The sequence below is a fragment of the Mustela putorius genome, unplaced genomic scaffold (genome assembly GCF_011764305.1).
Source record: "Mustela putorius furo isolate JIRA1106 unplaced genomic scaffold, ASM1176430v1.1 tig00000145_pilon_pilon_pilon, whole genome shotgun sequence".
Taxonomy (NCBI): domain Eukaryota; kingdom Metazoa; phylum Chordata; class Mammalia; order Carnivora; family Mustelidae; genus Mustela; species Mustela putorius.
This window is the reverse complement of record NW_025421294.1, coordinates 20,573,142-20,589,480: the sequence shown is the minus strand read 5'-3', so window position 1 is coordinate 20,589,480 and position 16,339 is coordinate 20,573,142. Positions and strand designations below refer to the sequence as shown.

At 43.7% G+C, this 16,339-nt stretch overlaps 2 protein-coding genes and 1 pseudogene across 2 annotated transcripts; all 3 read left to right on the top strand.

Moving 5' to 3' along the window:
- The first annotated feature begins 1,340 nt into the window (after nucleotides 1-1,340).
- LOC101691437 (protocadherin beta-15-like) lies at nucleotides 1,341-4,748 on the top strand. Its single transcript, XM_013050971.2, is given in 2 exon segments — nucleotides 1,341-2,044; nucleotides 2,046-4,748. Coding segments are annotated over 2 exon segments (2,373 nt in total). The 5' UTR covers nucleotides 1,341-1,997; the 3' UTR covers nucleotides 4,372-4,748.
- A 2,764-nt stretch (nucleotides 4,749-7,512) lies between these two features.
- Nucleotides 7,513-10,486, top strand: LOC123390766 (annotated as a pseudogene).
- Nucleotides 10,487-10,898: 412 nt separating this feature from the next.
- PCDHB15 (protocadherin beta 15) lies at nucleotides 10,899-16,118 on the top strand. Its single transcript, XM_013052402.2, is given in 2 exon segments — nucleotides 10,899-14,651; nucleotides 14,654-16,118. Coding segments are annotated over 2 exon segments (2,388 nt in total). The 5' UTR covers nucleotides 10,899-12,968; the 3' UTR covers nucleotides 15,359-16,118.
- The last annotated feature ends 221 nt before the right edge of the window (nucleotides 16,119-16,339 follow it).

Below are 16,339 nucleotides of genomic sequence, written 5' to 3'. Positions count from 1 at the left end.
ATGAGCTCTTTCAACAGAAAGATGCTACAAAAGATTTTATGGAATGGAATATTTTGTTAACAGGTTTCCATCCATTTATTTTTTGTTCTCCAGGATTAGTTTTAAAAAGTAACACTGAAATTGTTATTGTTTGGATGTCTGTACATCATACCTTCCTTATCATCTCTTTCTTTTAAAAATAACTGAGTTCAATGTGAGCAGAATTATTTCATCATCTAATGTAAAATCTTCAGGACCTATACATAATCCAATTTATAGATCATATGTGTTAATTCATGATTTCATTAATAGTAATTTGGTTGACACATACTCTATTACTAGAACACTCAGAAAAAAAATTCAAGCTTCCTGCCAAGTATATGGGCTTAAAACTTTCTCCTTAGTAAAGAAAATAAAGAGAAAATTACCTGAGAGATGTAGTTGGGAATGAAAAACTAATTTTGATCCATTCATTTACTGACATAGGTACCAGTTTCTATTAATATTTTTAAAAATGCATGGACATTAAGGGCACATTTTCTTGGACATTTGATTTCATAATAAAGAGTCTGGTCCATGACCAAGATCTTTCTATAAGGAAGATATCTATTAGATTTTAACTGTCAACATGTTCTCATATTTTGAGTTTACATAATCAAATTTGTTTTTCTGTGTAGGGGAAAACAGTCTAAAATAGAATATTGGTTTGAGTGCTTTTTACCTTTAATAGAGTTGAACTAATATGCAATCAGTTTTTATACTTGGCGCATGCTCTTTCCCCAGTTAGCTTGGTATTAGTGTGCCAAAATACATGATAGTGTCTATTATTTAAACATTATTAAAATACTGGCTGAAGTTTGATGCAACTGGGGAGACCCAGGACCCCTACTACAGACTATTTTCCCCATAGATAGGAGTAAAAGAACTTCAGTTTCATTCTAGGGTGCCAGAATCTCAAGTGATCCAAAAGGGATAAGTGAGTTGCTTGCTACAAATGAATGGCGATCTTCCTTACCTGATGTAACTTTTCCCTGCTCTTTCAGATGAATCCAACTTATTTTCTTCTGTACTTTATTTTTATTACTTTAACTTCAGCTCTTTATTTTGATCTTGACTATCCTACTTTTCAAGATCTCAGTGAATCTCTGCTTCAACATGTGAGTATCTTAATTTTAGGAATAAATATAGATGTCTTTATATAATCTTTTGGACAATGGAACAAGTCTATACAATGTTCTCACAGAAGTACAGAGACATTCTCCTTAGACAATATCTACAAATAAGTCATCCACAATTCCTTAAGCTTTCTATTGAGTTTGCATAATAAAAACTAGCTCTAGCTGGTCTGTCACTTAAGTTTGTATTCCTGAAACTGTGAATGAATCTTTTCATCTACTGTGCTGGCAGTAGTGAGTTAAGAGTTTAATTGTGTATATTCTTTATTTAGGAATGGACTGATGCCCACATTGTTTTCTAGTTAATTTCCCTGGAAAGCAGAGATTAGACAACATAGTAGACATTATATTGTAAACTCCATGAGGTCAGAGAGGGTGTTTGTATTTCCAGCACTTTACAGAGCGTGACATATAACAAGGAATTGATTAGCATTTGTTGAATTAACAAATACAGTTGGCTTTATTTTTGCATCCTTTCACAGAGGTGTCTGTCACTACTTCCACATTCATAATCCCACAGGAAAACAGAAGTTATCATTTTATTTATAAACCATCCCGTATTTAATCTGTGGTTTGCTTTTGTGTGTGCATTAATCAAAGTAAGGGTGATATGTTTTGTAGCAATTTCAGCGAACTAGGTTTAAGTACAACACAGGGTGGCGCTGTAACCTAAGGTTGCGGAAAAACAGACCTGCAGATGGTTACGGTGCCGGGAGTCACACACACATCTAAGAGAAGATAGTTCTTTACGGAATTACTTTGCGGCAAGGGACTGACTCCTGGAGCGGACTGCCTAAAGACCAAATAGGCACTCGGATTCTAAAGACTTTTGGCGTTGGAGAAATGGAAGCTGCAAAGGAGCGCTTTCCTAGACTAAGGCAAGTTTTTCTTTGTTTTGCTGTCTCACACTTGGGCGGAGCAGGAAGATTATCGTGTCGCTGAAGAAACAGAGCGTGGCTCTTTTGTGGCCAATCTAGCAAAAGACATAGGGCTAGCGGTAAGAGAGCTGTCTTGGCGGAGGGCTCGGATCATTTTTACAAATGACAAAAAATATTTTCAGCTGAACCTTCAGACGGGAGATTTACAAGTAAATGAGAAACTGGATCGGGAGGAACTGTGTGGCCCCATGGAGCGTTGTGTACTGCAATTCCAAGTGTTACTGGAAGAACCTTTAGAGGTATATAGGTATAAGCTTTTGGTCACTGACATAAATGACAATTCCCCTGTGTTCCCAGAAGCAGAAATGATTTTGAAAATCATGGAAAATACTCTTCCAGGGACTGCGTTTCCCCTGAAAAATGCACAAGATTTGGATGTAGGTATCAATAATATCCAAAACTACACCCTTTATCCCAACTCCCATTTCCATGTTCTTACCCACAATAGCGGTGAAGGCAGAAAATACCCGGAACTGGTTCTGGACAAAGTGCTAGATCGAGAGGAGCAGCCTGAGCTTAGGTTAACTCTCCTGGCAGTAGATGGTGGAGTTCCTCCTAAAACTGGGACTGCCTTGGTCCTCATTGATATCTTGGACATCAATGACAATGCCCCTGAGTTTGTGCAGCCACTCTATCGTGTACAGATCATGGAAAACAGTCCTCTGGGATCGGTTATTGTCACTGTTTCAGCTAGAGATTTAGACACAGGAACAAATGGTGAGGTATTCTATTCATTTTTTTATGGCGATGAAGAGATTAGTAGGACATTTGCACTTGATGAACTCACAGGAGAAATTAAAATAATTAGGACACTAGATTTTGAAAAAATTATGTCATATGAGCTGGATATTAAGGCCTCTGATGGGGCAGGTCTTTCTGGAAAATGCACTGTCATAATAGAGGTGGTGGATATAAATGACAACACCCCAGAACTGACAGTGGCTTCACTTATAAGCTCCATCCCAGAAAATTCCCCTGAGACCACGATAGCTCTTTTCAGTATTCAAGATCGAGATTCTGGGGACAATGGGAGGATGGTTTGTTCCATCCAAGAAGATGTTCCGTTCACTCTTAAACCTTCCGTTGAGAATTTCTACAAGCTAGTAACAGAAGGAGAGCTAGACAGAGAGAGCCAGGTCGAGTACAACATCACCATCACCGTCACCGACCTGGGGAACCCCAGGCTGAAAACCCAGCACAACCTCACGGTGACCGTGTCCGACGTCAACGACAACGCCCCGACCTTCAGCCAGACGACCTACACCCTGCGCGTCCGCGAGAACAACAGCCCCGCCCTGCACATCGGCAGCGTGAGCGCCACCGACAGAGACTCGGGCGCCAACGCCCAGGTCACCTACTCGCTGCTGCCGCCCCACGACCCGCAGCTGCCGCTGGGCTCGCTGGTGTCCATCAACGCGGACAACGGGCAGCTGTTCGCGCTCAGGTCGCTGGATTTCGAGGCGCTGCAGGCGTTCGAGTTCCGCGTGGGCGCGGCCGACCGCGGCTCGCCGGCGCTCAGCAGCCAGGCGCTGGTGCGCGTGCTGGTGGCGGACGCCAACGACAACGCGCCGTTCGTGCTGTACCCGCTGCAGAACGGCTCGGCGCCCTGCACCGAGCTGGTGCCGCGGGCGGCCGAGGCGGGCTACCTGGTGGCCAAGGTGGTGGCGGTGGACGGCGACTCGGGCCAGAACGCCTGGCTGTCGTACCAGCTGCTCAAGGCCACGGAGCCCGGGCTGTTCGGCGTGTGGGCGCACAACGGCGAGGTGCGCACGGCGCGGCCGCTGAGCGAGCGCGACGCCGTCAAGCACAGGCTGCTGGTGCTGGTCCGGGACCACGGCGAGCCGCCGCTGTCGGCCAGCGTCACGCTGCACGTGCTGCTGGTGGACGGCTTCTCGCAGCCCTACCTGCCGCTGCCGGACGCGGCGGCGGCCGAGGCCCGCGCCGACCCGCTCACCGTCTACCTGGTGGTGGCCTTGGCGTCCGTGTCGTCGCTCTTCCTGTTCTCGGTGCTGGTGTTCGTGGCGGTGCGGCTGTGCAGGAGGAGGCGGGCGGCGTCGGGGGGCGGCTGCTTGGTGCCCGAGGGTCCGTTTCCGGGCCACCTGGTGGACGTCAGCGGCGCGGGGACCCTTTCCCACAGCTACCAGTATGAGGTGTGTCTGACGGGAGGATCTGGGACCACTGAGTTCAAGTTCCTTAAACCAGCTCTCCCCAACCTCCCTCCCCCGGATCATAGAACGGACGAAAGCCACACTTTCCTGAAAGGTTTTGAGTTCATTTAGGAATTTGATTATTGTGCAGAACTTTTATAATGAGTGCTATTTCTTTGTAAAATGTATTCATTGTAATGTAAAATTCTTTGTTTTGGGTAACTTCATTTTACTTAAGAGTTTTCATAAGTTTTAGTGATTTGTCTGTTTTCTGCTCTTTTTCATCTTAATTGTCGAAAATACTAAGGAAGCTAGTATTTACTTGGTCTTTCTTCCAAAATGCAACCTCAAATAATTTATCCAAATATATAGCATTTCCCCTTCAAGAGTAATGTAACGCTGGGCTCAGCCATATTCTTTGGCTGTTCTGAGCTCTAGATCCTCTCACTGAAATCTGTATGTTTGATAGAGGAAAACGCATGGTATAAATAAAAACCATCCATGGCTTCTAAGATGTTATTTAGTTTTTTTTTTTTTTAAAGCATAATCTTTCCGTTCTACCTTTCTGCCAAATATTTCAGAGTAATTTTTCTGCACTTAGGTATTTTTCTTTGTAAACATCTTGAGAATGGTATATATTTCTTGTAGATGTTATATTAAAATAAATTTTAATCTTGTTTGGATTAAGATATCTATCCAGACCACTCTTCTTGTCTGAGAACTTCCTGGGACTTCTGGAGAGAGTCATAACTAATGAGCTATTTGTTATACTTTTCTTTACCTCTCTTGGTCATTTTTTATTGGTCCAGTTACAGTCTCCTAATTAAAGTAGGAACAGTCACATTCTCCAAGTCCCTGAGTTTGTAATCACGACGTATTTCATCTATTGTTTTTCTGATTTCTAGTAACTAGGAAATATTAAGTATGGGCTGAGGTAGCCATGTTTATACTTGTATAGGTTGGCAGAACAGAATGGCATGTAGAGAGGGAGGAAGGAAAGGAGGATTGGAAGGAAAGTGAGAAGGAATAAGGGAGTGGTAGAAGCAGAAGCCCAAGAAACAGAAGAGACTAAGAATTGCTTGGTTTTATACTCATCAGTTCTTGATTTCAGTGTTCCTAAGTCCCCTTTGTCTAATTTTCCTTATGCTCTACAGTAAACTCTAAGTTACCTAATAATAAAACTCCTTTATTTAACCTATCTTGGGGAGAGTGGATTTCTTGAAACCAAAAGAGATAGAAAAGATACATGCTATCTTGAGTACCCAATTAGACTACTTACCATAAAACCTAGGTCTTTTGCTTTTAATTTAATTTTATTTTGCTTTTAAATTAATGGAATAAATGGAATAAAAATGTATAAGCTCAGAGAGAACTAATCTATATTAGAAAATTTTGTTATAAAACTTAATTTTATAAATTATTTATGAGCTCTTTCAACAGAAAGATGCTACAAAAGATTTTATGGAATGGAATATTTTTGTTAACAGGTTTCCATCCATTTATTTTTTGTTCTCCAGGATTAGTTTTAAAAAGTAACACTGAAATTGTTATTGTTTGGATGTCTGTACATCATACCTTCCTTATCATCTCTTTCTTTTAAAAATAACTGAGTTCAATGTGAGCAGAATTATTTCATCATCTAATGTAAAATCTTCAGGACCTATACATAATCCAATTTATAGATCATATGTGTTAATTCATGATTTCATTAATAGTAATTTGGTTGACACATACTCTATTACTAGAACACTCAGAAAAAAAATTCAAGCTTCCTGCCAAGTATATGGGCTTAAAACTTTCTCCTTAGTAAAGAAAATAAAGAGAAAATTACCTGAGAGATGTAGTTGGGAATGAAAAACTAATTTTGATCCATTCATTTACTGACATAGGTACCAGTTTCTATTAATATTTTTAAAAATGCATGGACATTAAGGGCACATTTTCTTGGACATTTGATTTCATAATAAAGAGTCTGGTCCATGACCAAGATCTTTCTATAAGGAAGATATCTATTAGATTTTAACTGTCAACATGTTCTCATATTTTGAGTTTACATAATCAAATTTGTTTTTCTGTGTAGGGGAAAACAGTCTAAAATAGAATATTGGTTTGAGTGCTTTTTACCTTTAATAGAGTTGAACTAATATGCAATCAGTTTTTATACTTGGCGCATGCTCTTTCCCCAGTTAGCTTGGTATTAGTGTGCCAAAATACATGATAGTGTCTATTATTTAAACATTATTAAAATACTGGCTGAAGTTTGATGCAACTGGGGAGACCCAGGACCCCTACTACAGACTATTTTCCCCATAGATAGGAGTAAAAGAACTTCAGTTTCATTCTAGGGTGCCAGAATCTCAAGTGATCCAAAAGGGATAAGTGAGTTGCTTGCTACAAATGAATGGCGATCTTCCTTACCTGATGTAACTTTTCCCTGCTCTTTCAGATGAATCCAACTTATTTTCTTCTGTACTTTATTTTTATTACTTTAACTTCAGCTCTTTATTTTGATCTTGACTATCCTACTTTTCAAGATCTCAGTGAATCTCTGCTTCAACATGTGAGTATCTTAATTTTAGGAATAAATATAGATGTCTTTATATAATCTTTTGGACAATGGAACAAGTCTATACAATGTTCTCACAGAAGTACAGAGACATTCTCCTTAGACAATATCTACAAATAAGTCATCCACAATTCCTTAAGCTTTCTATTGAGTTTGCATAATAAACTAGCTCTAGCTGGTCTGTCACTTAAGTTTGTATTCCTGAAACTGTGAATGAATCTTTTCATCTACTGTGCTGGCAGTAGTGAGTTAAGAGTTTAATTGTGTATATTCTTTATTTAGGAATGGACTGATGCCCACATTGTTTTCTAGTTAATTTCCCTGGAAAGCAGAGATTAGACAACATAGTAGACATTATATTGTAAACTCCATGAGGTCAGAGAGGGTGTTTGTATTTCCAGCACTTTACAGAGCGTGACATATAACAAGGAATTGATTAGCATTTGTTGAATTAACAAATACAGTTGGCTTTATTTTTGCATCCTTTCACAGAGGTGTCTGTCACTACTTCCACATTCATAATCCCACAGGAAAACAGAAGTTATCATTTTATTTATAAACCATCCCGTATTTAATCTGTGGTTTGCTTTTGTGTGTGCATTAATCAAAGTAAGGGTGATATGTTTTGTAGCAATTTCAGCGAACTAGGTTTAAGTACAACACAGGGTGGCGCTGTAACCTAAGGTTGCGGAAAAAAACAGACCTGCAGATGGTTACGGTGCCGGGAGTCACACACACATCTAAGAGAAGATAGTTCTTTACGGAATTACTTTGCGGCAAGGGACTGACTCCTGGAGCGGACTGCCTAAAGACCAAATAGGCACTCGGATTCTAAAGACTTTTGGCGTTGGAGAAATGGAAGCTGCAAAGGAGCGCTTTCCTAGACTAAGGCAAGTTTTTCTTTGTTTTGCTGTCTCACACTTGGGCGGAGCAGGAAGATTATCGTGTCGCTGAAGAAACAGAGCGTGGCTCTTTTGTGGCCAATCTAGCAAAAGACATAGGGCTAGCGGTAAGAGAGCTGTCTTGGCGGAGGGCTCGGATCATTTTTACAAATGACAAAAAATATTTTCAGCTGAACCTTCAGACGGGAGATTTACAAGTAAATGAGAAACTGGATCGGGAGGAACTGTGTGGCCCCATGGAGCGTTGTGTACTGCAATTCCAAGTGTTACTGGAAGAACCTTTAGAGGTATATAGGTATAAGCTTTTGGTCACTGACATAAATGACAATTCCCCTGTGTTCCCAGAAGCAGAAATGATTTTGAAAATCATGGAAAATACTCTTCCAGGGACTGCGTTTCCCCTGAAAAATGCACAAGATTTGGATGTAGGTATCAATAATATCCAAAACTACACCCTTTATCCCAACTCCCATTTCCATGTTCTTACCCACAATAGCGGTGAAGGCAGAAAATACCCGGAACTGGTTCTGGACAAAGTGCTAGATCGAGAGGAGCAGCCTGAGCTTAGGTTAACTCTCCTGGCAGTAGATGGTGGAGTTCCTCCTAAAACTGGGACTGCCTTGGTCCTCATTGATATCTTGGACATCAATGACAATGCCCCTGAGTTTGTGCAGCCACTCTATCGTGTACAGATCATGGAAAACAGTCCTCTGGGATCGGTTATTGTCACTGTTTCAGCTAGAGATTTAGACACAGGAACAAATGGTGAGGTATTCTATTCATTTTTTTATGGCGATGAAGAGATTAGTAGGACATTTGCACTTGATGAACTCACAGGAGAAATTAAAATAATTAGGACACTAGATTTTGAAAAAAAATTATGTCATATGAGCTGGATATTAAGGCCTCTGATGGGGCAGGTCTTTCTGGAAAATGCACTGTCATAATAGAGGTGGTGGATATAAATGACAACACCCCAGAACTGACAGTGGCTTCACTTATAAGCTCCATCCCAGAAAATTCCCCTGAGACCACGATAGCTCTTTTCAGTATTCAAGATCGAGATTCTGGGGACAATGGGAGGATGGTTTGTTCCATCCAAGAAGATGTTCCGTTCACTCTTAAACCTTCCGTTGAGAATTTCTACAAGCTAGTAACAGAAGGAGAGCTAGACAGAGAGAGCCAGGTCGAGTACAACATCACCATCACCGTCACCGACCTGGGGAACCCCAGGCTGAAAACCCAGCACAACCTCACGGTGACCGTGTCCGACGTCAACGACAACGCCCCGACCTTCAGCCAGACGACCTACACCCTGCGCGTCCGCGAGAAACAACAGCCCCGCCCTGCACATCGGCAGCGTGAGCGCCACCGACAGAGACTCGGGCGCCAACGCCCAGGTCACCTACTCGCTGCTGCCGCCCCACGACCCGCAGCTGCCGCTGGGCTCGCTGGTGTCCATCAACGCGGACAACGGGCAGCTGTTCGCGCTCAGGTCGCTGGATTTCGAGGCGCTGCAGGCGTTCGAGTTCCGCGTGGGCGCGGCCGACCGCGGCTCGCCGGCGCTCAGCAGCCAGGCGCTGGTGCGCGTGCTGGTGGCGGACGCCAACGACAACGCGCCGTTCGTGCTGTACCCGCTGCAGAACGGATCGGCGCCCTGCACCGAGCTGGTGCCGCGGGCGGCCGAGGCGGGCTACCTGGTGGCCAAGGTGGTGGCGGTGGACGGCGACTCGGGCCAGAACGCCTGGCTGTCGTACCAGCTGCTCAAGGCCACGGAGCCCGGGCTGTTCGGCGTGTGGGCGCACAACGGGAGGTGCGCACGGCGCGGCCGCTGAGCGAGCGCGACGCCGTCAAGCACAAGCTGCTGGTGCTGGTCCGGGACCACGGCGAGCCGCCGCTGTCGGCCAGCGTCACGCTGCACGTGCTGCTGGTGGACGGCTTCTCGCAGCCCTACCTGCCGCTGCCGGACGCGGCGGCGGCCGAGGCCCGCGCCGACCCGCTCACCGTCTACCTGGTGGTGGCCTTGGCGTCCGTGTCGTCGCTCTTCCTGTTCTCGGTGCTGGTGTTCGTGGCGGTGCGGCTGTGCAGGAGGAGGCGGGCGGCGGTGCCCGAGGGTCCGTTTCCGGGCCACCTGGTGGACGTCAGCGGCGCAGGGACCCTGTCCCACAGCTACCAGTATGAGGTGTGTCTGGGGAGAATCTGGGACCAGGGAATTTAAGTGTTTGAAGTTTGTTGTCTCCACGCAACAGAGGCCTGTGAAGGATATGGAGGAAAAGACAAATTTGTGAATAGTTTTGGATTCAATTAGGAATTTCGGTTAAGGAATTTGGGTTCTTTTGAAATATGATCGGTCTCCGTTACTGTTTTGGTCCGTATAGAATTTCCTGGGTAATTTGCTGATTCCATATTCCTATTAAGGGGACTTGAAATATTCGTTCTGAGTATATACTCATATTTACTCTTTATATCATTTCTATTTTGATAGAGACAAAGAATTCTCAACTATATTGCATTACCGAAAAGTCATGAACATGTGTTGAATTTATCAACTTTCATTATCAAGCAGTGTTGATTTGAAGATGACCCCAGTTCCATCCTCTCTTTGATTATTATATGGAAACTCTAAAATTTTCTTACATTGTGGTTACTTAGAAAGCATTATAATATTAATATAATGAAGTATCAGTATAACTTCTGTTTAATCTGATATTAAGCCTACTTGTCTTAATTTTTTAAAAAGATTTTTTATTTATTTGACAGAGATCACAAGTAGGTAGAGAGGCAGGTAGAGAGAGAAAGGGAAGCAGGCTCCCCGCTGAGCAGAGAGCCCTCTGCAGTGCCTGGATCCCAGGACCCTAAAATCATGACCTGAGTGGAAGGCAGAGGCTTTAACCCACTGAGCCACCAAGGCACCCCATTGTCTTAAATTTTTTAATGGAGAAATGTTTGCAAAAATTGCATGTTTTTGTTTCACAATAAGTAGTATTAAATAGAAAGGCTACAATTTCTCCCATACTTAAGTGCTTTACCTCTATATCAACCTCCAGTATATCAGCTATATGAATAATATCAAAAGATTATTAGTTTATATCAAGATATTTAGGGGCACCTGGGTGGCTCAGTGGATCATGATCCCAGGGTCCTGGGATGGCGCTCCGCTTGGCACGGAGCCTGCTTCCCTCTCTCTCTCTCTTTGCTTACTGTGATCTCTGTCAAATAAATAAAATCTTTTTAAAAAAGATATATAAATGATAGATCCCTTGTGGTATCTGTCTAGCCCACCCCATCATTTTCAGGAAACTTTTCTCCAGTAGAAGTGTATGGTTGCAGCCATGTTTATTTTATTTGATCCATTTCCGTCTTCAGACAATCAGACAAGTTGGTGTTGCTAATCCAAGCTTTGTAAATCTCATTTGTTAAAAACAACAAAGCAAACCCAAAGAAAGCAAATCTAAAATAGTTTCTGTTAGGAATTTAACAAGAAAATGATATCATGTTGGCTAAATAAATAGAAAGAAAAAAACAGAAGGTCAGTGCATTTACAGAGAAGAAGAAAGGAAATGCCTAAAAGGTAACATTATGGATTTTCCAGTCCCTCCCAAGTCTGCTTTCTCCCTTGGCTTTTGGAAACAAGTATATGCACTTTTAAGAAATGTCCCTTTAATTATGATTTCTATGTGGATTTCTCCCTTGTCAAAAGCATATCTAGATTCTTGCATGGCTTGAAATGTACTCTTCGTTGGAGATTTTTAAATTGTGTTTTTTTATTAATATAATAATATTTGGGATCAAAAGTTTGTGGAATATTAGTTGTCTGTAAAGGACAAGCACAAACTCTGGTTAACATATATGATTTTGAGAAGAACTGATGGCTATTTTAAAATTTTACAGTGTTTGGTGTGTCTTATGGAAATTCTTAGAAAATTCTCATATGTAAGAAAGTTTTAAATATTATTACTGTTATAATAATATTGACAATGTAAAATGTGATTTAAAAGAGATGTATACCATATTTGTAGGATATTTATAGCCTGGTAGTTTTGTTCTGGTTTTTTTGTTTTGTTTTGTTTTTTAGAATCTATTCCATTACATAGGGGATGCCAGAGAATTTTGGCATTTAATGAAAAACATTTAGATCATTCTGAAGTACTGCAAATTACTTTTCTAAAGAGCATATAAAATGGCTACTAGGGAACATGGTGTTTTGTTTGTCCAGCTCATATAATGTACTAGGATTCCAGCAGAAAAAAAAGGGGCTTCTATGTTAGGAGGAGAGTCTATCTATCAAAATTTTTAAATTGTGATTTATTGATTGACCTATTGAATATCGGTTGAGCATCTACCATGTGCTACGGACTGTTCTAGATGTTGGGAGATGTAGATATGAACAAAGCAAAGATCTCATGCACAAGAAAGTCACAGAAAAGAAAAAAATTAAATATGTACATCTAGCTATATCAGATAAATGTGAAGGAGGAAAAGCCAGGTAAGAGATATAGAAAGTGTCCTCATATGCATTTTCCCATAGTTTGAAAGTTTTAAAACCATAGTTCTCTGACCTTATGTCAAAATGGTATCATCTTTTGTAATAAACTGAATTCACTGTTTTTTCAAAAATGTGATTCAACCAATGGGAACAACTGTTCTGTCACATACACTACCTAGAATATGGAAGAAAATCTAGACGAATTCATCCTCTTTGCTGAGAGAATTTTAAGAAATCACATAGGTATATACTGTTATTTTCACATGATTTATCACTGTTGTCTTTGACTTCTCAATTTTCCTAGCACCTCAGGCCGACTACAGGTTGGAAAAAGTAGGGACCATGTTTAGGTTGTTCATTGATCTATCAGAAGTTAGTACATAGAAAGCTAATAATACTTCTTTGAATGAAGGAATGAGTAATTATAATTATATGGTTTTCCAATTACACTGCCTCCTTCAAATAATTTCCAAACTCCTAATAGCACACTGAATTATCAGAGAATACAATTGTAGCGATTCCTCTGGAAGACAACACATGGTGGCGCTGCAAGCTAAGGTTTAAAACTTAAAAAAAAAAAAAAAAAAAAGAACAGGAACAGCTACAAACCCGACTTCCGATCTATAGCTGAAGAGAAAGCCAGTACGCAGAGTTCCGAACGAGTACATCATTCTACTCACCAACATTTCCGGACAGGTTATCAACTGAGAGATCCACCACTGTCCCTAAGGTAGAGCTGGGCCCTGTTTCTGGACAGGTGTTTGTGGAAGTAAAGATGGAGGCCGGAGGGGAGTGCTTTCCTAAACAAAGGCAAGTCCTGATTCTCTTTCTCGTGTTGGGAGTAGCTCTGGCAGGCTGGGAATCTCGTCGCTATTCCGTGATGGAGGAAACCGAGAGTGGCTCCTTTGTGGCCAATCTGGCCAAGGACCTGGGACTGGGAGTGGGGGAGCTAGCAGCGCGGGAAGCCCGAGTAGTCTCCGAGGATAACAAACCCCACTTGCAGCTTGATCTGCAGACGGGGGAGTTGATATTAAATGAGAAACTGGATCGGGAGGAGATGTGTGGCCCCGCAGATCCATGTGTAATGCATTTCCAAGTGTTGCTGAAAAAACCACTGGGAGTATTTCGAGCTGAGCTACTGGTGAGAGACATAAATGATCATTCTCCAGAGTTTCCTGAAAGAGAAATGACTCTGAAAATCCTGGAGACTAGCCCTCTGGGGGCCAGGTTTCCTCTGAAAAAAGCCCAGGATTTGGACGTGGGCACCAACAACATCCAAAGTTATAGTATCAGTCCGAACTCTCATTTCCATGTTTCTACCCGTACCCGGGGGGATGGTAGGAAATACCCAGAACTGGTACTAGACAAAGAGCTTGATCGTGAGGAGCAGGCTGAGCTCCGATTAACCCTCACAGCACTGGATGGCGGCTCTCCACCCCGGTCTGGCACTGCTCAGGTTCACATCTTGGTATTGGACGTCAATGACAATGCCCCTGAGTTTGCAAAGATACTCTACCAGGTGCAGGTTCCAGAGAACAGCCCTATAGGCATGCTAGTTGTCAAGGTCTCTGCTATAGATTTAGACACTGGAACAAATGGGGAAATATCATACTCCTATTTTTATAATTCCCAAGAGATTAGCACAACTTTTGAGCTAAACAGCCTTTCAGGAGAAGTTCTTCTAATTAAAAAATTGGATTTTGAGACCATATCTTCATATGAGCTGGAAATAGAGGCGTCTGATGGTGGGGGGCTTTCGGGAAGGTGCTCTGTCTCCATTGAGGTGGTGGATGTTAACGATAACTTCCCAGAAATAACTATTTCATCACTCACCAGCCCCATTCCTGAAAACTCTCCTGAGACAGAGGTGGCCCTGTTTAGAATTCGAGACCGAGACACAGGGGACAACGGAAGGATGACTTGCTCCATCCAGGATGATCTCCCCTTCGTCTTGAAACCATCAGAAGAGAATTTCTATACCCTGGTAACAAATGGGGCCCTAGACAGGGAGAGCCAGGCCGAGTACAACATCACCATCACCGTCACCGACCTGGGGAACCCCAGGCTGAAAACCCAGCACAACCTCACGGTGACCGTGTCCGACGTCAACGACAACGCCCCGGCCTTCAGCCAGACGACCTACACCCTGCGCGTCCGCGAGAACAACAGCCCCGCCCTGCACATCGGCAGCGTGAGCGCCACCGACAGAGACTCGGGCGCCAACGCCCAGGTCACCTACTCGCTGCTGCCGCCCCACGACCCGCAGCTGCCGCTGGGCTCGCTGGTGTCCATCAACGCGGACAACGGGCAGCTGTTCGCGCTCAGGTCGCTGGATTTCGAGGCGCTGCAGGCGTTCGAGTTCCGCGTGGGCGCGGCCGACCGCGGCTCGCCGGCGCTCAGCAGCCAGGCGCTGGTGCGCGTGCTGGTGGCGGACGCCAACGACAACGCGCCGTTCGTTCGCTGTACCCGCTGCAGAACGGCTCGGCGCCCTGCACCGAGCTGGTGCCGCGGGCGGCCGAGGCGGGCTACCTGGTGGCCAAGGTGGTGGCGGTGGACGGCGACTCGGGCCAGAACGCCTGGCTGTCGTACCAGCTGCTCAAGGCCACGGAGCCCGGGCTGTTCGGCGTGTGGGCGCACAACGGCGAGGTGCGCACGGCGCGGCCGCTGAGCGAGCGCGACGCCGTCAAGCACAGGCTGCTGGTGCTGGTCCGGGACCACGGCGAGCCGCCGCTGTCGGCCAGCGTCACGCTGCACGTGCTGCTGGTGGACGGCTTCTCGCAGCCCTACCTGCCGCTGCCGGACGCGGCGGCGGCCGAGGCCCGCGCCGACCCGCTCACCGTCTACCTGGTGGTGGCCTTGGCGTCCGTGTCGTCGCTCTTCCTGTTCTCGGTGCTGGTGTTCGTGGCGGTGCGGCTGTGCAGGAGGAGGCGGGCGGCGTCGGGGGGCGGCTGCTCGGTGCCCGAGGGTCCGTTTCCGGGCCACCTGGTGGACGTCAGCGGCGCGGGGACCCTGTCCCACAGCTACCAGTATGAGGTGTGTCTGACGGAAGGATCTGGGACCAATGAGTTCAAATTCTTGAAGCCTATCTTCCCCAATATTCTGAACCAAGACCTTAGGAGTAAGTCAGAGCCAAATCCAACCTTCCGGAATAGCTTAGGTATCTGAAACTTTCCTGTTCACTTTTCTGTTAGTTTTGTCTCCTTCACCTTTCTGTTTCATTTTTTAATCCAGTAGTAATTTTAATTGTACTTTCACCCTCTTTTTCCATAGTAAATTTACTCTTTGTTTTTGTTGGCCTGATTATCCTATGATTATTTTTCCAGGTATTGTATTATTAGTAGACATTATATATCAGGAAATTAATATCTCTGTTTAAAATTTTTATAGTCATTCCTAAAGGATAATATGAAAATTAACCTCTCATAATATACAATTCTGATTTTCAAAGTATTTTACTAACTATATGACAGTACTTAAGAACGTCCAATTCCTGGGGTGCCTGGGTGGCTCAGTTGGTTAAGCATCTGACTTTTGATCTCACCTCAGGCCTTGATCTCAGGGTCATGAGCTCAAACCCTGTCTTGGGCCCCATGCTGGGAATGGAGCCTACTTTAAAAAATAGAGGAATGTCTGATTCTTTGTTTACATACTTCATTTTTAAATTACTGGAAGGCTTTTAGGTTTTATAAGTAACATAGCTATGACTTTTGCATAACTCTTTATGTGTTTGGGGTGGAATCAATTTGTATTTACCCATGTCCAGTTTTTCCAAGCTCCTTCTGGATTTTTGTTTTACAAATAGACAGCAATGTGTATGTTTCCGTGCTACTTATTTCAAAAAGTCACAGTTGTAAGCATTAGATTTTCACTATGAAATACATATGTCACATCATGAAAATAAATCTTTATCATGCCTTCTTTCTGAGAAATTCATGTTGAAAAAACATTTGAGTTCTTACATTTAACTTACGATCCTGATAAAAGTCCTAGACATATTTACTGATGCTCAGGTTGTGCTTAAGGTGTATCTGTATACTCTAATGGCTCTAGTGCCAGGTAGGGCATTGCTTGCAATTATCTGCTATGATTGCAGAGTAATTCTCATGTGACTTCCAAGTTCTGGGCCAAGAGGAGCTTTTGATGGCA